General features: G+C 48.7%; 1 protein-coding gene across 1 annotated transcript in view; it reads left to right on the forward strand.

Annotated features, from left to right (window-relative positions):
- Positions 1–17,510, forward strand: part of LOC109871811 (chromodomain-helicase-DNA-binding protein 7) — a 94,098-nt gene extending 76,588 nt beyond the window's left edge. The window contains exons 20-33 of the mRNA XM_031806403.1: positions 2,702–2,805; positions 4,508–4,637; positions 4,866–4,984; positions 5,267–5,612; positions 5,908–6,116; positions 6,534–7,412; positions 7,795–7,952; positions 9,802–10,035; positions 11,502–11,669; positions 12,293–12,523; positions 13,577–13,786; positions 14,075–14,218; positions 14,650–14,754; positions 14,952–17,510. Coding sequence (XP_031662263.1) covers positions 2,702–2,805; positions 4,508–4,637; positions 4,866–4,984; positions 5,267–5,612; positions 5,908–6,116; positions 6,534–7,412; positions 7,795–7,952; positions 9,802–10,035; positions 11,502–11,669; positions 12,293–12,523; positions 13,577–13,786; positions 14,075–14,218; positions 14,650–14,754; positions 14,952–15,923 — 4,009 coding nt within the window. The 3' untranslated portion in view covers positions 15,924–17,510. The remainder of the gene's footprint in view (positions 1–2,701; positions 2,806–4,507; positions 4,638–4,865; positions 4,985–5,266; positions 5,613–5,907; positions 6,117–6,533; positions 7,413–7,794; positions 7,953–9,801; positions 10,036–11,501; positions 11,670–12,292; positions 12,524–13,576; positions 13,787–14,074; positions 14,219–14,649; positions 14,755–14,951) is intronic.
- The last annotated feature ends 2,995 nt before the right edge of the window (positions 17,511–20,505 follow it).

Here is a 20,505-nt window from a genome sequence, read left to right on the forward strand (position 1 = left end):
GACAGTTGTTCTGGTGGTGGTATGGTGGGGACAGTTGTCTGGTAGTGGTGGTGGGGGACAGTTGTCTGGTGGTGGTGGTGGGGACAGTTGTCTGGTGTTGGTGGTGGGGCAGTTGTCTGGTGGTGGTGGGGACAGTTGTCTGTGCTGGTGGTGGGGGACAGTTGTCTGGTGGTGGTGGTGGGGACAGTTGTCTGGTGGTGGTGGTGGGGACAGTTGTCTGGTGGTGGTGGTGGGGGACAGTTGTCTGGTGGTGGTGGTGGGGACAGTTGTCTGGTGGTGGTGGTGGGGACAGTTGTCTGGTGGTGGTGGTGGGGACAGTTGTCTGGTGGTGGTGGTGGGGACAGTTGTCTGGTGGTGGTGGTGGGGACAGTTGTCTGGTGGTGGTGGTGGGGACAGTTGTCTGGTGGTGGTGGTGGGGGACAGTTGTCTGGTAGTGGTGGTGGGGGACAGTTGTCTGGTAGTGGTGGTGGGGACAGTTGTCTGGGTAGTGGTGGTGGGGACAGTTTGTCTGGTAGTGGTGGTGGGGACAGTTGTCTGGTAGTGGTGGTGGGGACAGTTGTCTGGTAGTGGGGACAGTTGTCTGGTGGTGGGGACAGTTGTCTGGTGGTGGGGACAGTTGTCTGGTGGTGGGGACAGTTGTCTGGTAGTGGTGGTGGGGGACAGTTGTCTGGTAGTGGTGGTGGGGACAGTAGTCTGGTAGTGGTGGTGGGGACAGTTGTCTGGTAGTGGTGGTGGTGGTGGGGACAGTTGTCTGGTAGTGGTGGTGGTGGTGGGGACAGTTGTCTGGTAGTGGTGGTGGTGGGGACAGTTGTCTGGTGGTGGGGACAGTAGTCTGGTAGTGGTGGTGGGGACAGTTGTCTGGTAGTGGTGGTGGGGACAGTAGTCTGGTAGTGGTGGTGGGGACAGTAGTCTGGTAGTGGTGGTGGGGACAGTAGTCTGGTAGTGGTGGTGGGGACAGTTGTCTGGTAGTGGTGGTGGTGGTGGGGACAGTTGTCTGGTAGTGGTGGTGGTGGTGGGGACAGTTGTCTGGTAGTGGTGGTGGTGGTGGGGACAGTTGTCTGGTAGTGGTGGTGGGGACAGTTGTCTGGTAGTGGTGGTGGGGACAGTTGTCTGGTGGTGGGGACAGTAGTCTGGTAGTGGTGGTGGGGACAGTAGTCTGGTAGTGGTGGTGGGGACAGTTGTCTGGTGGTGGTGGTGGTGGGGACAGTTGTCTGGTGGTGGTGGTGGGGACAGTTGTCTGGTGGTGGTGGTGGTGGGGACAGTTGTCTGGTGGTGGTGGTGGTGGGGACAGTAGTCTGGTGGTGGTGGTGGGGACAGTAGTCTGGTAGTGGTGGTGGGGACAGTAGTCTGGTGGTGGGGACAGTAGTCTGGTGGTGGTGGTGGGGACAGTTGTCTGGTGGTGGTGGTGGGGACAGTTGTCTGGTGGTGGTGGTGGTGGTGGGGACAGTTGTCTGGTGGTGGTGGGGACAGTTGTCTGGTGGTGGTGGGGACAGTTGTCTGGTGGTGGTGGGGACAGTTGTCTGGTGGTGGTGGTGGGGACAGTTGTCTGGTGGTGGTGGTGGGGACAGTTGTCTGGTGGTGGTGGTGGTGGGGACAGTTGTCTGGTGGTGGTGGTGGTGGGGACAGTTGTCTGGTGGTGGTGGTGGTGGGGACAGTTGTCTGGTGGTGGTAGTGGTGGGGACAGTTGTCTGGTGGTGGTGGTGGTGGGGACAGTTGTCTGGTGGTGGTGGTGGTGGGGACAGTTGTCTGGTGGGTGGTGGTGGTGGTGGGGACAGTTGTCTGGTGGTGGTGGTGGTGGGGACAGTTGTCTGGTGGTGGTGGTGGTGGTGGTGGGGACAGTTGTCTGGTGGTGGTGGTGGTGGTGGGGACAGTTGTCTGGTGGTGGTGGTGGTGGTGGTGGTGGGGACAGTTGTCTGGTGGTGGTGGTGGTGGTGGGGACAGTTGTCTGGTGGTGGTGGTGGGGACAGTAGTCTTGGTGGTGGTGGTGGTGGGGACAGTTGTCTGGTGGTGGTGGTGGTGGGGACAGTTGTCTGGTGGTGGTGGTGGTGGTGGTGGGGACAGTTGTCTGGTGGTGGTGGTGGTGGGGACAGTTGTCTGGTGGTGGTGGTGGTGGTGGTGGGGACAGTTGTCTGGTGGTGGTGGTGGTGGTGGTGGGGACAGTTGTCTGGTGGTGGTGGTGGTGGTGGTGGTGGGGACAGTTGTCTGGTGGTGGTGGTGGTGGGGGACAGTTGTCTGGTGGTGGTGGTGGTGGGGACAGTTGTCTGGTGGTGGTGGGGACAGTTGTCTGGTGGTGGTGGGGACAGTTGTCTGGTGGTGGTGGGGACAGTTGTCTGGTGGTGGTGGGGACAGTTGTCTGGTGGTGGTGGGGACAGTTGTCTGTGGTGTTAGGCCTCTTCTGCCTATGTCTCTTTCCAGATGGGGTGCTTCCCAAATGGCACCCTTTTCCATATATAGTGCACTATTTTTGGCTCTGGTCAAGGCGCAATGTTGTGAATAGGGTACCATTTGGCCTCTGTCGAGATATTCCAGAGTTGGCTAATGACCATATTTCCTCCCAGACCCCTGGAGATGGGGCCCATTACAGACACACATCAGATTAAACGATTGCGTGTTGATTTTAGACCATTTTAATCCGTTTTCCTCTCGGCCTGTCTCTCGGTCTGTCTTTTTCTCTCTCGCTCTCCTTGGTTTGAGCCCACAGTGAAATGGATATCTGGATCCCTCAGCCTTTCCACGCCGAGGTGCCCGCCGATTGGTGGGACAGCGAGGCAGACAAATCGCTGCTCATCGGTGTCTTCAAACACGGTAAGCCCAACCCCTCCGCTTCACACACACACACCCCTGGCTTTTTCAGCTTGATTGGTGTTCCCATAGCGACCGCGGAGCACAGCTGGCTCAGTGAGACGTCAGGAGATTGATTGGTGGCCATGTCCAGCCGCCCGAGAAGAGGCTGTCGGTGTGTGGACGTGTTGTACTTCATGGTTAGACAGTGTTCTGTCCACCGCAGTTGGTTGACGCACGTCTGTTTGATCTCTTCTAGCTATGAGTTAGCTGGTTTACATTGGACCATTTGAATTGTATTACAGTGCCAAACGAGATTACAAGCTAGAATTGTAATGATTTAATAGTGGTAATTATATTGATGGTGATTCATATTAATTTGGGATAATTGTCATTATTCTCTGTAATTGCCACCCTGTGCCTCAGCCCTGACAAGCACACACACACACACACACACACACACACACACACACACACACACACACACACGGGCGCTGTCTCAAACACACATGGATACAATAGAGCTAGCCTATAGTTAATCATAATCCTCATTCACTTGGGAGGCCTGGGGAGGATGCTGCTCTCTGCCTCACACACCCTACACGCACACAACGTACAAACACACACACTGTCTCACACAACACTCACGCACACTCTCCAGGACTGCAAGAGGGAGGAGTGATTGCCTATAAAAGCCCCTCATGATTAGCGCTTGGCTCTGGGCGCAGCGGCGGTTAGGAACAATGTGTCACCGCATAAATCCTAATTGAAATGTGATGTTCTGCGGGGGCTTTGGGGAGGGGGGGGCTGATGGTCTGGTCTGCTCACTGTCACGGTTGTCCAGCCTGTGCCTCTCTCCCTCCCACCCGCCGTGCTTAGTCGGATCTGCAGGCTCTTATCTGTTCTGCTTGGACGACTTCAACGGGCATCTCTCTCGTTCGCTGGCACACTTGGGCAAATGCGCACACACACTTAGACACAGATTTTCTTGTCCACACACCCACTGACGCAACCAGTCAGACACACTCCAACAGGCGCTGCCCTCTGTCTGCATCTGGACCCTGGGCTCATGCTTTCTGTTTTTCTCTCCTCTTCAGCTGCATTTCATATGGATGGCAGTTGTTTTATTCTGATTGTGAACTTCATAATGGTTTAGTTTTATCTCTGTATGCAAGCGGATCCTTCTGGCGTGGTATTGCATTTCCTTATCTTTCATGATTGATGCTACGGTGTCTTTCGTGACTGACGGCTAGGTGTGTGTAGCCTATATAGTTTCAATGTGAATTGCCATTCAAACTGGACTTAGTTCTAGGCCTTGTTAGGTAGGTTCCCAGTCATAATAATTCAATCTCTCACCCACTTCCCCTCTCCTCCTCCCCCGATGTGAAAAGTAGAACTCAGTAATTCAATTACTGTCTTACCCATTTTCTCTCATTCTCTTCCTGTCTGTCTTCCTGTCTGTCTGTCTTCCTGTCTGTCTGTCTTCCTGTCTGTCTGTCTTCCTGTCTGTCTGTCTTCCTGTCTGTCTGTCTTCCTGTCTGTCTGTCTTCCTGTCTGTCTGTCTTCCTGTCTGTCTGTCTTCCTGTCTGTCTGTCTTCCTGTCTGTCTGTCTTCCTGTCTGTCTGTCTTCCTGTCTGTCTGTCTTCCTGTCTGTCTGTCTTCCTGTCTGTCTGTCTTCCTGTCTGTCTGTCTTCCTGTCTGTCTGTCTTCCTGTCTGTCTGTCCAGGCTATGAGAAGTATAACTCGATGCGTGCCGACCCTGCGCTGTGTTTCTTGGAGCGGGTGGGCATGCCCGACGCCAAGGCCATCGCTGCAGAGCAGAGGGGGGCGGACATGATGGCAGATGGTCCGGAGGGGTAAGACACTCAGCCAATATTCACCACCACCACATTTTCACTCTTCTTTTCCACCTCCTGTCTCTCTCCATTTGTTCATCTTTTCTCTCACCACCTTTTTTTCATTTTCATCCCAACCTCCCATCTCCCTCATCTCCCCATGTTCTTTCCCATGTTCCCCTCTTTTCCCTACTCCTTTGTTTCATTCTGTTTCTCTTTCTTTCCATCCCTGTTTTTTTGTGTGTACAGAGAGGATGAAGACCCCGAGTACAAGCCTCTCCGCATGACCTTTAAAGATGAGATGGAGGACTTTGCGAACTCACCCCTGGATGACAAAGATGACACTGTGGAAGTTGAGAGTGGTGAATGTAAGTGAATGACTGGGCTTGTCTAGCTTTGTCATATATTACAAAACACCATTTGCGATAAGTGGAATAAAAAGGTTGAAAATGACATTTGCTAGCAATCTGATACAAATCATAGGATCATTTACCATTCATCAGTCCATCATTTAAGTGATTTAATTTAAACACTTCTATTTTGTATCAAACCACCAATGTGCGCATCCAAAGAAACCAAAGTTGCTCTTCAGACTCATCTCAACAGTATGCAGACTAATTTAGTATTTCTAATATTACTCCTCCTCCCAGCTAAACCAGGTGAGAATGTAGCAGGCAGCAGAGGGGCGGGTCGTCTGTACTGGCCGGCGGCCTCGGCCCTCACCGCTAGACTCCGCCGCCTCGTCACGGCCTACCAGCGCACGCACAAGAGGGAGCAGCTCCGCCAGGAAGCCATGGCCCGGCCCGACGGACGCCGCCGCCGCCGGCCCCGAGAACATCTCTTCTCCATGGTCACAGACGGCGGGGCCTACGTGCAGGAGGACGGAGCCTTCATGGCAGAGGGAAGTCCTTATATGGCCACGGGCGGGGCTTTTATACCTGAGGCGACGGTGCTCCCGGCGGAAGGAGGGGCCGCCTTCAAAGAGAGGCGTCAGAGGTATAGATCTCTGATGACTGATGCTGTACAAGATAAAACATATGAACAGTTTATGATGACTTGTGTATAATAAACAGTAGAATTTGTTAGCCTGCTGTATAGAAGGCATTAGAACTACAAGAAGCTCTCCAATATCAACTGTTCCTGTATTCCTGTATGATCGTTTGAGAAGCCCTACTTCTAACTGTACTACAGTACCCACAATGCTCCAGTCTCCTTATCAATACACTATTCATGCATTGCTTTTCGTCCCATTGGTTGTTGAATTAACCCTTTCCTTGTCTTGTTCCCTGAGGTGGACCAGGCGTGAGGAATCCGACTTCTACCGGGTTGTGTCCACGTTTGGTGTGATCTATGACACGGACCACCAGCTCTTTGACTGGACCCAGTTCAGGGCCTTCGCCCGGCTGGACAAGAAGAGTGACGAGAGCCTGGAGAAATACTACTTCTCCTTTGTGGCCATGTGCAAGCGGGTGTGTCGCATGCAGGTCAAGGCCAACACAGGTAAGAGCCCTCAATGATCTAGTTCTGTTGTCTCCGACCACAACAACCCTCACTCATAGTTAAATTTGCTTGCCCTAAAGCAAAGGACCTTTCCCTGAAAATACATAACTCTTCCTTTATCCCCATCTCTCTCTCCCTCTCCCCACCCCCCTCTCCCACCCTCTTCCTCCCTCCCACCCTCTTCCTCCCTCCCACCCTCCTTCCTCCTTATCTACCCCACCCTCTTACTCCTATCTACCCCACCCTCTTACTCCTATCTACCCCACCCTCCATCTTCCCTCCCACCCTCTTACTCCTTATCTACCCCTTAACCTCTTACTCCTTATCTACCCCCACCCTCTTACTCCTTATCTACCCCCACCCTCTTACTCCTTATCTACCCTCACCCTCCTTCCTCCCTCCCTCTTTGTCTGGCAGAGCTCCCAGACCCTACCCTGATCATCGACCCCATCACGGAGGAGCGCGCCTCACGCACCCTCTACCGCATTGAGCTGCTGCGTCGCATTCGTGAGCAGGTGCTGCCCAACCCCCTGCTAGGTGAGCGCCTGCGCCTCTGCCAGCCTAGCTCCGACCTGCCCGAGTGGTGGGCCTGCCGCCGGCACGACCACGACCTCCTCCTGGGCGCCTCCAAGCACGGCGTGAGCCGCACTGACTACCACATCCTCAACGACCCTGCGCTGGGCTTCCTGGAGGCCCACAGGAAGTTCACCAAGGGGGCATTGGCTGGGGTGCCTCAGCCGCCCCGCGATGGAGCTCTCTCTACTGCTTCTTCCTCTTCTACTGAGCAGGCCACAGCTACTGCTGGTGCTGAAAAATCCTTACCTGTCCAAGAGGAGGAAGAAGGGAAGGAGATGAAAGAGGAAGGTGATGATATTCCATATACTAAACCTGAGAAACCAGACGAAGGCAAGGAAGAAGAGATGGAGGCGAAGAAGGAAGAGAAGGCCGGGTCTCCCAAGAAGGTGAAGGACGAGGAGGAAGAGAAGGGAGAGGAGGAAGACGGAGAGGAGAAAGTGGAGGTCACCGGCGACGCTGACGGAGAGACTTCCAAGGAGGCCAAACCCGAGAAGGAGTACAAAGCTCCCACTGTGGAGACCAAGGACCAGGACAAAAAGCTGGACTTCCAGGAGAAACCAGAGTCTCCTAAAGCATCAGAAGAGCAGGGAACCAAGAAGGAAGAGAGAGATGAGAAAGAAGGAAGCCCTGCCAAGTCTCCTAAACCAGTGGCTGAGAAAGGGCCCGATGAGGAGAAGGTGGAGGAAGACTACAGGTCTGAGAAGTCCTCTCAAGCTGAAGGTAGGTCCTACTCCTAACTCTATTGCTTAAAAAAGTATTTTCACATGGGAAAATGCCATTTTAGGGCAATTGGTGTTTGAATGCATTTTAAACCATCAACAGTGAGTCTGTAAAAGTCTAGACAAACAGTTGTGGCTGGCTTCAACATAAAGCAGTAGACCCAACAGTTAGTGGCAGTGTGTAATTGGTCTGCTTTAGATGGCATTTAGAAAGGACATGGCTGTGTGTTTGTATAATTAGGCTGCTTAGGCTTGCGTTGAGGACTTACTGTATGGTTCTCGTAGTATTCTGCTGCGTCTAGTATTAAGGAATTACTGTATATGAAGCCATTTGTAGATTATCCTGTGGCTGGTATTGACAAAGCACTGTTGTTGATTTTCAGCAGCCGCCACCTCAGAGCAGAAGAACTTTGACGAGGAGAGCGACGCCTCACTGAGCACCACAGCCAGAGACGAGACCCGTGACGGGTTCTGCCCCGAGGAAGAGCCGTCTGCCATCCCGGCCTTCCAGGAGAGAGCCACCTCATCCTTATGGCCCAAGGTTGGTAGTAAACGATATACATTCAGTCAGATATACATTCTCATATGTATTAATGTAGTGGTGAATTATATGAATACACAAATGAAAACACCCGTCATGTTGACCATTGACCCCCAACAATATATACAAATGTATTTTTTTCAACATATGTATTCAAATATATAAAAACACACATTGTTGGAACTGTCAGTGGACGTTAGGCCCACACTATATACATTGAGTGTACAAAACATTAAGAACACCTGCTCATTCCATGACAGACTGATCAGGTGAATTTAGGTGAAAGCTATGATCCCTTATTGATGTCACTTGTTAAATCCACCAATCAGTATAGATGAAGGGGAGGAGACAGGTTAAAGAAGGATTTTTAAGCCTTGATACGATTGAGATATGGATTGTGTGTGACATTCAGAGGGTGAATTATCAAGACAAAAAATGTGTGTAACTCAATTTTAGGAAGGTGTTCCTAATGTTTGGTGTACATAAAGTACTCCTTAGACAGAGTGTTAAAGGGATACTTCAATATTTTGACATGAAGCCCGTTATCTACTTCCCCGGAGTCAGATGAACTCGTGGGTACCATTTTTATGGTTGTCTGCAGTTTGAAGGAAGTTGCCAACTAGCATTAGCGTAACTGCTAGCATGCCTGGCAACCTCCATAGACAAACATTTGGCAGTAGAATGGCCTTACTGGAGAGCGCAGCAACTTTCAACATGGCACCATCATAGGATGCCTCCACCTCAAATGTCTGCCCTGCTAGAGCTGCCCCGGTCAACTGTAAGTGCTGTTATTGTGAAGTGGAAGCGTCTTGGAGCAACTAGGCTCAGCTGCGAAGTGGTAGGCCACACAACTTCACAGAATGGAACCTCCGTATGCTGAAGCAACTAGCATGTAAAAATCATCTGTCCTCGGTTGCAACACTCACTACTGCGTTCCAAGCTGCCTCTGGAAGCAATGTCAGCACCTTAACTGTTCATCTGGAGCTTCATGAAATGGGTTTCCATGGGCGTGTATCCGCACACAAGCCTAAGATCGACATGCGCCAGCTGGAGTGGTGTAAATCTCGCCTCCATTCGACCCTGGAGCAGTGAAAACGCGTTCTCTGAAGTGATGAATAATGCGTCACCATCTGGCAGTCCGAACAAATCTGGGTTGGGCAGATGCCAGGAGAACAATACCTGCCCCAATGCATAGTGTCAACTGTAAAGTTTGGTGGAGGAGAAATAAAGGTCTGGGGCTGTTTTTCATGGTTCGGGCTAGACCTATTAGTTCCAGTGAATGAAAATCTTAACGCCACAGCATACAATGACATTCAAGACGATTCTAGAATGCACAGTGCCACCGTGCACAAAGCGAGGTCCATACTGAAATGGTTTGTCGATCAGTGTGGAAGAACTTGACTGGCCTGCACAGAGCCCTGACCTCAACCCCATCAAACACCTTTGGGATGAAATGGAATGCCGACTGCGAGCCAGGCCTAATCGCCCAACATCAGTTCCTGACCTCACTAATGCAAGTCCCCTCAGCAATGTTCTAACATCTAGTGGAAAGTCTTCCCAGAAGAGTGAAGGCTGTTGTAACAGCAAAGGGGAGACCAACTCCATATTAATATCCATGATTTTGTAATGAGATTTTTGACAAGCAGGTGTCCACCTACTTTTGTCAAACTGCACACTGAGACATAAAGGGAACTCATGGCTACCATTTTTAAGTTCTGTATTGATATAACACAAATTTTTGGCAAACAAGCAAAGCCCTGTTCAAGTCAGACATCACTCCATCATGAAAGTACTAGTGGTATTCTATAAAAAACCCTGCTCTAGAATTCATTCTGTCCCCTCCTTCCAGGACCGTGTCATGATCAATCGCATGGACAACATCTGCGATGCGGTCATCAAGGGCAAGTGGCCCGCCAACCGACGCCAGTTCTTCGACTCCCCGGGCCTGTTGCCTGGATACCCCGGCCCCATGACGTCTGAAAGCCCCATGCCGAGGCAGAGCCTGGCCGAACTGTCGATGGCAGCGGCCGCTCAGACCAACTTCAGTGGCAGCGAGGACCTCACCCTCTCGCCCCAGGTTAATGTAAGTCGCTAGCTAGGCCCGAAACCGCTAACTGAAGACTATCCCTACCCTCCCAAAGTAGGTTTAGTTAGTTCTAACTGCATACTTTATCGAGATATTAATCCTTCAAAATAAATTGATTGAAGTTAATGTATTGATGCAGTCTGTAAATAGATATTCCTTTATTAATCATAACACTTATTCCTTACATCATTACAATTTACTTTCATTGATTTTAAGTGTTGTTGTGATCACATCTTAATCATCCCTCTTCTTCCCTTCCTTCCTCCCTCTCTTCTTCCCTCCCTCCCTCCTTCCTTTCCTCCCTCTCCTCTTCCTTTCCTCCCTCTCTTCTTCCCTCCCTCCCTCTCTTTTTCCTTTCCTCCCTCTCTTTTTCCTTTCCTCCCTCACTTCTTCCCTCCCTCACTTCTTCCCTCCCTCCCTCTCTTCTTCCTTTCCTCCCTCTCTTCTTCCCTCCCTCCCTCTCTTCTTCCCTCCCTCCCTCTCTTCTTCCCTCCCTCCCTCTCTTCTTCCCTCCCTCCCTCTCTTCTTCCTTTCCTCCCTCTTCTTCCTTCCCTCCCTCTCTTCTTCCTTCCTAATGTATTGATGCAGTCTGTAAATAGATATTCCTTTATTAATCATAACACTTATTCCTTACATCATTACAATTTACTTTCATTGATTTTAAGTGTTGTTGTGATCACATCTTAATCATCCCTCTTCTTCCCTTCCTTCCTCCCTCTCTTCTTCCCTCCCTCCCTCTCTTCTTCCTTTCCTCCCTCTCCTCTTCCTTTCCTCCCTCTCTTCTTCCCTCCCTCCCTCTCTTTTTCCTTTCCTCCCTCTCTTTTCCTTTCCTCCCTCTCTTCTTCCCTCCCTCCCTCTCTTCTTCCTTTCCTCCCTCTCTTCTTCCCTCCCTCCCTCTCTTCTTCCTTTCCTCCCTCTTCTTCCTTCCCTCCCTCTCTTCTTCCTTTCCTCCCTCTCTTCTTCCTTTCCTCCCTCTCTTCTGCCTTTCCTCCCTCTCTTCTGCCTTTCCTCCCTCTCTTCTGCCTTTCCTCCCTCTCTTCTTCCTTTCCTCCCTCTCTTCTTCCTTTCCTCCCTCTCTTCTTCCCTTTCCTCCCTCTCTTCTTCCCTTTCCTCCCTCTCTTCTTCCCTTTCCTCCCTCTCTTCTTCCCTTTCCTCCCTCTCTTCCTTCTCCCTCTTCTTCCCTTCTCCTCTCTTCTTCCCTTTCCTCCCTCTCTTCTTCCCTTTCCTCCCTCTCTTCTTCCCTTTCCTCCCTCTCTTCTTCCCTTTCCTCCCTCTCTTCTTCCCTTTCCTCCCTTTCCTCCCTTTCCTCCCTCTTCTTTCCTCCCTCTTCTTCCTCCCTCTTCTTTCCTCTCTCTTCTTTCCTCCCTCCCTCCCTCTCTTCTTTCTTCCCTTCCTCCCTCTCTTCTTCCCTTCCTCCCTCTCTTCTTCCCTTCCTCCCTCTCTTCTTCCCTTCCTCCGTATAGGAGGATGCTCTGAGCATATCATTGCCGAAGCAGCGTCGTCGCAGGCGGAGGAAGGTGGAGATAGAGGCGGACCGTGCGGCCAAGCGCAGGAACCTGATGGATATGGTGGCCCAGCTCAGAGAGTCTCACGCTGCAGAGTCCCAGAGCCAGGCCATGGATCTTACCAAGGCACAGTCTTTAGAATTAGGAATAAATACTACATTCAGAAATGAGAATTATGCTTCACTTTTTACAACTGCATTGTATAATTTTTTAAATTATAGTTTTGGGGCAGGTCCCTGATTTTTAAATATTTTTGATCTCAATTGGATCATGTGCGGCAGGGTAGCCTAGTGGTTAGAGCGTTGGACTAGTAACTGGAAGGTTGCAAGTTCAAACCCCCGAGCTGACTAAGGTACAAATCTGTCGTTCTGCCCCTGAACAGGCAGTTAACCCACTGTTCCTAGGTCATCATTGAAAATAAGATTTTTTTTTCTTAACTGACTTTCCTAGTTAAATAGAAATGTAATTAAATGTGTATGAGTAAAATGGATCCCATTAAAATAAAATGTATTTATCATAACGTCTATTTATATAAAATAATCAAATGTGTAAAGTATTATATTAAAGTTTACATTTTTGTTACGGGTATTGTATTTTGCCCCTGAACAGGCAGTTAACCCACTGTTCCTAGGCCGTCATTGAAAATAAGAATTTGTTCTTAACTGACTTGCCTAGTAAAATAAAGATAAAATAAAAAAATTGTCTATTCGTTTACTCTAAAAGTTTCCATACTGGTTTATCTTTTCCAGGGTATTCTGCACCAGCACCACAAGTCTTCAGCGCCGTCCCCGGCGAGCTACCCCAGCAGCATGGTGTCACCTGCTGCCCACAAAGCACAGATGGAGCTTCTGCAGGCGGCCACACCCTCCAGACACAGGGCCAACTGCTCATTGGCCGAGGCTGACCTGCCCACCAGGAGGAGGCGGGGCCGCAGAAAAAATGTGGAGGGGCTGGAGCTGCTGTTCATGAGAGGAGCCACGGTACAGGACTCATTACTAGAGAAATACATGTTACGTGAATAACTATAAAGAAAATACACAGATTGATATAGTTTTGAACATTTTTGTAAAATGCCCTGAACATTATACAGATTGGATATTTTTGGCAAAAGGCATGCTTTCTCAATTAGGCTAAACTACATTCAAATAAATTTGATAGGAATGAAAACATCAAATTACACTGAAGGAAAATGCAACTGAAGTGTTGGTTCCATGTTTCACGAGCTGAAATCAAAGATCCCATAATCACAAAAAGCTTATTTCTCTCAAATTTGGTACACAAATTGCTTTACTTCCCTGTTAGTGAGCATTTAATCTTTGCCAAGATAATCCATCCACCTGACATGTTTGGCATATTAAGAAGCTGATTAAACAGCATGATCATTACACAGGTAAACTTTGTGCTCGGGACAATAAAAGGCCACTCTAAAATATGCAGTTTTGTCACACAACACAATGCCACAGATGTCCAAAATGTGATGTCCAAAATGTTGTTCAATTGGCATGCTAACTGCAGAAATGTCCACCAGAGCTGTTGCCAGAGAATTGAATGTTAATTTCTCAACCATAAGCCACCTCCAACGTAGATTTAGAATTTGGCAGTACATCCAACCGGGCCTCAACCGCAGACCATGTGTATGGCATTGTGTGGGCGAGCGGTTTTCTGATGTCAAAGTTGTGAACAGAGTGCCTCATGGTGGAGGTGAGGTTATGGGATGGGCAGAAATACCATGACGAGGCCCATTGTGAGGCCAATTGTTTTTAAGGTATCTGTGACCAACAGATTCATATCTGTATTCCCAGTCCATAGATTAGGGTCTAATGAATTTATTTCAATTGACTGATTTCCTTATGAGCTATATAAAATCTTTGAAATAGCTTATGTTGGTTTATTCTTTTTCAGTATATAATTGATTTTTAAAAATTTAAAATAAATTACACACATACTCTGATTTAATTTTACATGGTAGTGAACAGATTATGATTTAATTTTACATGGTAATGAACAGAGTTTCTCCTGCTTTCCCGCAACAGGAGGATTCAGAGAGGACCAAAGCTTCAGTGGAGGGGTTGCAGATGCTCCCACGTTCCCACCGCCACAACATTCCCAGCACCTCCGCCCGTGTCCCCTCTGTCAGCGCTATGGAGGACAGGGAGGCTGGTACCCCCTCTAACAAAGACCTGAGTGACTGGCTCAGACAGCACCCCACATACACCATGGACATGCCTACTGCGTACACACCAGTATGTACTAGACTTTTTTTTGTATACAATATTTATCAGATTTGCCTATTCAGTGGAACTATCCATTCATGTGGAATATGACTTTCCCCTTACCTTCAACCCCCTGTTCCCTTTCCTAAATCAAATCTTACCACAACCCTTTCAGTGATTCAACTATGGTTACAAAATATAACATTTAGCTATTCCATTTTGTAACATTTGTAGTATACTAAAAAGTATTAAAAAAATCTCATCTGGTCCTGTCATGGTTCCTAAACCCTGTCCCTTCTCCCGTCTGCCTCACTGTAGAAGAGTGAGGAGACTCTCCTCTCCTCCCAGTTCCCCAAACCCAAGCAAAAGAGACACCGCTGCCGGAACCCCAACAAGATCGACATCAACACGCTCACTGGAGAAGAGAGGGTTCCCGTGGTCAACCGGAGAAATGGAAGAAAGGTATGGGCTCATTTCGGTACAGAAAAGTTTGGGCTCATTTCGGTACAGAAAAGTTTGGGCTCATTTCGGTACAGAAAAGTTTGGGCTCATTTCGGGACAGAAAGGTTTGGGCTCATTTCGGGACAGAAAGGTTTGGGCTCAGTTCGGGACAGAAAGGTTTGGGCTCAGTTCGGGACAGAAAGGTTTGGGCTCAGTTCGGGACAGAAAGGTTTGGGCTCAGTTCGGGACAGAAAGGTTTGGGCTCAGTTCGGTACAGAAAGGATTGGGCTCAGTTCGGTACAGAAAGGTTTGGGCTCATTTCGGTAAAAATTAATTTTCACAAATGCATTGGTCGCTGTGTAGCAACAGTTTCAAAGACCTAATTTGTCTTTTCATAGCAGAACTGAAGGTATTGGTAGCTTATGAACCATTTTGTTCCATTTCTTTCCCAGATGGGTGGAGCCATGGCCCCTCCCATGAAGGATCTTCCCAGATGGCTCCTGGAGAACTCAGATTTTGCCGTCGCTCCAGACTGGACTGACATTGTCAAGCAATCGGTGAGTCATTTGTCCTCCTGTTTAGCCATCAAATGATTCCAATGAGCACTTGTTTTATATTTTGACTATCTGATGGAATTGCAACAAGCAGTTTGAAATTTGATGTTTGAATAGAAATTGATGCCTAATCGCTAAATTATCATTGACTGCCATGAGTGTAACGTCAAACTAACTGTGGTCTCCTCTCCCTTCCTTAGGGCTTCCTCCCTGAGGCCATGTTCGACCGTCTCCTGACTGGGCCATTGGTGCGTGAGGAGGGCGTCCGTCGTCGGGGAAGACGTCCCAAATCTGAGATCGCCAAGGCAACAGCGGCTGCCTCGGCTGCATCCTCTGGGGGCCTTAACCCCCTGCTGATAAACGGCCTGTTTGGAGGCATGGACCTCACCAGCTTGCAGGGCCTACAGAGCCTCCAGAGTCTGCAGCTGCAGCTCATGGGCTTCCCCGGCATGGGGGGGGCTGACTCTAAACACGCCTCGGCCATGCTGCCTCTCATGCTGCCTGGCATGGCTGGTATGGGCGTTCTGCCCAACATGTTTGGCCTGGGAGGCCTGTTCGCAAGCAACCTGGCTGCAGCCTCCCCTGCTGCAGCCTCCAATGGCACCAACAACGAGGACGATTCGGACGAGACATCGAAGAGAGACGCCAGGGAGGGTGAAGAAGAGCAGGATAAGGAGAAGGACGACACTGGGGAGGAGGAAGAGTCGAGCAAGGCTATTGGGGAGGCCGCGGCTCTGAATGTGGCTGCTGCCGCTATGGCCTCCTCCGGCATGTCGGCTAACTCCCTGGCCTTCAATCCCTTCCTGCTCTCCACCATGGCCCCGGGGCTCTTTTCCCCCTACATGTTCCTGCCCCCTGGCCTGGGAGGTCTCACCCTGCCTGGCTTCCCCCCCACTGCCCTGACCGACCTGCAGAGTGCCATGGCTGGAGCCATGGGGGTTGCCTCTGGAGCTCAGGGCCAGGAGAAGGAGCCCAGCCAGGTTGCCCTGGACTGCCCTGCTGCCGCTATCGCAGACCCAGAGACTGCTGATGACAGTGACTCAGCTGAGAGCCTGGAGAAGACTGCAGAGTCCTCTGCGCTAGAAGATGAGACCTCCGCATTGGCAGGGGAAGCCGACTCACCGGAAGACCTGGAGGAAGGAGAGGATGCCCTTGAGGAGGAAGAGAAGTGACTGAATCTAACTGGCCTTTGACCCCACCCCCACCAACTTGATATCCAAACATATGAATTTGTTTTTTGTTTTCATTGTTTTTGTTTCTTTCACAGGTAAACATTTAAATCAGGGAGAGCATATGTAGCTAAAAGGCTCTTCATGTATTGTTAATGGCATAGTCAGGGAAAAAGCTAACTGAAGTAGAGTTTTGCGGATGTTTTAAGGGTGTTATTTTTGGTCTTTGTTCACTGAACGGTGCATTCTAGATGAAATGGGAAATTTCCTCAAATATTATTATAGGAATTAATCGTTCCAATAGTGCTATGCTGCTTTTCTGGTTCATTTATTATTAAATATTTTTGTGGATATTGTGACAGTAAGTAGCATCTCGTAACTCTCCAGTGGCGTACAATTTAACGGCATTAAGCGTCTGTCTATATGCTGCTGATGAATAGGATCATGGGTAATTTAGATTTTGCTGTTGTACTGTTCTGCTTTTAAGAGCAGGATGAAGTTCTCACAAATCAGATGGCCTAATAATCTGACTGTTCCCAGTCCCTCACTGACGATCACACACACACACGTCTACACCCACACACACCCGACTGTCTATTCCTGTAGTCTTACACTCTAACAATCCAACCTGATTGTTCCCAGTCTCTCACTGATAATCACACACACGTCTACACCCACACACACCCGACTGTCTATTCCTGTAGTCTTACACTCTAACAATCCAACCTGACGGTCCTACCGTCACCCTCCAACCGTTCCTCTCCCATTACCCTTCTCAGTACCTGTTTTCTGTCTACTATTAACACCCATATTGTCTGACTCTTCCAAGTCACACCGGTTCTAGAAACAGTTTTCCAGTTTCACAGCGACCGATGGCCCCGAGTCTCCTGCCTGTTTTTAGTCTGACACTGACAAAGCCGAGCAGAGGAGAGTCCTCTCTCCCACAACGCGGAGGGAGACAGCAATAACCGAAGGCAGCTTTTGAATGTCTCAAACATCGCTCTCCCATTTAAACACAACTACAAGTGTTGGTGAAAAAGAGAAACGAAATTGCATACAAATGACATTAAAACGTTCTGCAAGCAATTCGTCTCACTATTCCTGATGATGCACTGGTGTAAGAGTAAAATAATCAGGTACCTTTTATCTTTGAATGGACTTTTTGTTTCTTTTAGCCACCAAGCTGAACAGCATTACCTCAATTCTAACTAGCCTTGAAGTTTACAGACATACGTTGTAAATGGAGTTTTTTGTGTGTCTGTTATTTTTTTGGAACATCGTATGATGAACTGTTATGACGCTTTTAATAAAAGTGAATCATGATATTCGCCTAGGAAACCAAACCCAGAGTGCTTGTTGTGACTGTTTTGGAATTAGATGTTAAATGTAGATGTCTATTTTGAGTGTTAAATGACGTTGGTTGATTCATGATATTGTCAGAAAGCAGCAGAAAATGAAGTAAATACCCCAGAATCTTACAATAAAGTGTTTCTAAGTGCAGATGGACCACTTTACGCCAAATGTGTTCATTGCCTCTGTCTATTACAAATATCCACTAACGATTCAATAAAATCAACTACATTCACTTAATCACATGTCAGACATTTAATTTCATAGCAAAATAATTGTCTGCACATGTAATTTTGCAATTCACTAGAACAGTGACACCATCCATCTACCCTAAGAAAGAAGGGGACAGTTACCTAGAGATGTAGACTTTGGCTGATTGTCAGCTCTCCTCTCACCTGATCAGAAGGTGAAAGCAATCTCATACAACCCTAATTAGTCATCTTATCTTTATATTCATGAGAAGGAGCCAATATGGATGTAATGAGGCCATTTGAGAATGACCGTAGTCATTGAGTCCTAAGGGTCATGAACTTGGGTTCTTACTGGGACATATGCCTCATGATAGTCTTTCAACAGATGCAAGCAAGAATTTAGCTTGGACTGTCTGGGAGTGGTCTGAGTGGGGAGGGGTAAACTCTGTTAGTTTCATCAGCTGTTCAATATGATAAATGCAGGAAGAACATAATTTTGACTGCACTGGGCCTTTGAACATATTTGGCCCATGCAGGAATAAAATCTAAGATTTGTGCTCCAAACACCATGCTCCATGCAACTGGACGATCGGAGTCCCCATATGCTGCCTGATGGCTGTCGGTCTGGTAACTCGGGCAGTTGTCATAAATGGCAGCTTTCCCAATGAACCTACTGATATGACACATACTGACAGGAGGGTTAGACGAGGCAGCCCGTGTGGTGGGGAGTTGGAGACCCTGTGTGTGTGTTTACTCTAGCGGATGGAGAGGAGACTGGATGGGCGACTGGTTTTCCCCTGACAGACGTCTCTCATAATCGCGCTCTCTCGATGAAGTGGGTCGTGAAATACATTGTTCTCCTGTGCTTTCCCAGCATTCATTGTGTCTGGGAAGCTTTCCGTGTTAGACAGGGACACTTGAAAAGGAAAAATAATTTTAAAATCAAATCAAATTGTCTTTGTCACATGCTTTGAAGCCAACAAGTGTACACTAACAGTGATATGCTTACTTAAGGGTCCTTTTCCAACAATGCAGAGTTAAAGATGGAAAAAAAGGAAATAGTGACACAAATACAAGTAAAAATAACATGCCTATGTACCAGAGGTGTGGACTCGAGTCACAAATATGATGACTTGCAACTCAACTTTGACTTTAACACCAATGACCCGTGACTTATCTTGGACTGATTTGATCAATCAATCAAATGTATTTATAAAGCCCTTCTTACATCAGCTGATGTCACAAAGTGCTGTACAGAAACCCAGCCTAAAACCCCAAACAGCAAACAATGCAGGTGTAGAAGCGGTGGCTAGGAAAAACTCCCTAGGAAGAAACCTAGAGAGGAACAGGTTATGAGGGGTGGCCAGTCCTCTTCTGGCTGTGCCGGGTGGAGATGATTATAGATGACCAACAGGATCAAATAATAATAATCACAGTGGTTGTCGAGGGTGCAACAGGTCAGCACCTCAGGAGTAAATGTCAGTTGGCTTTTCATAGCCGATGATACCCTCTCCAACCCTCCCCAACCCTCCCCAAGCCTCCCCAACCCTCTCCAACCCTCCCCAACCCTCTCCAACCCTCTCCAACCCTCCCCAACCCTCTCCAAGCCCAAACATTAAAATGATGCTATTTTTAAAAAGTGTGCAGCACATCAACTCTTCATTTAACGGATTACAGTTTGAATCGGACAGCAGCCAATCAAATTGTGCCAGCTGAGAGATGTTGCGCATGGCAGTGCAGAGGAATGTCAGCAGGTGAATTCAGATGGAGCCCTTGGAAAGATGACACCCAAAATGATTATTTTCGGATATAAAGACGACGCTGTATCAGCAAAAAACGTATTGCAACTTGCAGAACATGCAGGAAGAATATATCAGATGGAGGAGCAACAACTTCCAACTTTGTTCAACGTTTGAAGCTGCGCAAAGAATGGTAAGTCGTGGCTAATATAGCCGGGCCGCCCCCAGGTGGTAAGGGGAGGTAATAACACATCCGCCACGCTGATCCTCAACATTGGGGCCCCTCAGGGGTGTGTGCTCAGTCCTGTACTCCCTGTTCACTCATGACTGCATGGCCAGGAACGACTCCAACACCAAGTTTGCCGATGACACAACAGTGGTAGACCTGATCACCGACAACAATTAGACAGCCTATAGGGAGGAGGTCAGAGACCTGGCCGTGTCAGGATAACAACCTTTCCCTCAATGTGATCAAGACAAAGGAGATCATTGTGGGCTACAGGAAAAGGAGGACCGAGCATGCCCCCATTCTCATTGGCAGGGCTGTAGTGGAGCAGGTTGAGAGCTTCAACTTCCTTGGTGTCCACATCACCAACAAACTATCATTGTCCAAACGCACAAAGACAGTCGTGAGAAGAGGGCACGACAAAGCCTATTCCCCTCCAGCCACCCAAGCAATAGATTGTTCTCTCTGCTACCGCACGGCAAGCGGATACCAGTGCATCAAGTCTGGAACCAACAGGACCCTGAATAGCTTCTACCTCCAAGCCATAAGACTGATAAATAGCTAATCAAATGGCTACCTGGACTCAAATCAAAATTGAATTTGTCACGTGCCGAATACAGTGATATGCTTACTTACAAGCCCTTAACCTACAATGCCGTTTTAAGAAATATAAGGTTAGTCGAGGTAATATTTACATGTAGGTAGAGAAAAAGTGACTATGCATAGATAATAAACAGAGTAGCAGCAGCGTAAAAGGGGGGAGGGCACTGCAAATAGTCTGGGTAGCCATTTGATTAGCTGTTCAGGAGTCTTATGGCTTGGGGGTAGAAGCTATTAAGAAGCCTCTTGGACCTAGACTTGGCACTCCGGTACCACTTGCCGTGCGGTAGCAGAGAGAACAGTCTATGTCTAGGGTGTCTGGAGTCTTTGACAATTTCCAGGGCCTTCCTCTGACACCGTCTGGTATAGAGGTCCTGGATGGCAGGAAGCTTTGCCCCAGTGATGTACTGGGCCTTACGCACTAGCCTCTGTAGTTCCTTGCGGTCGGAGGCCGAGCAGTTGCCATACCAGGCAGTGAT

This window comes from Oncorhynchus kisutch, linkage group LG27, assembly GCF_002021735.2.
Source record: "Oncorhynchus kisutch isolate 150728-3 linkage group LG27, Okis_V2, whole genome shotgun sequence".
NCBI classification, from domain to species: domain Eukaryota; kingdom Metazoa; phylum Chordata; class Actinopteri; order Salmoniformes; family Salmonidae; genus Oncorhynchus; species Oncorhynchus kisutch.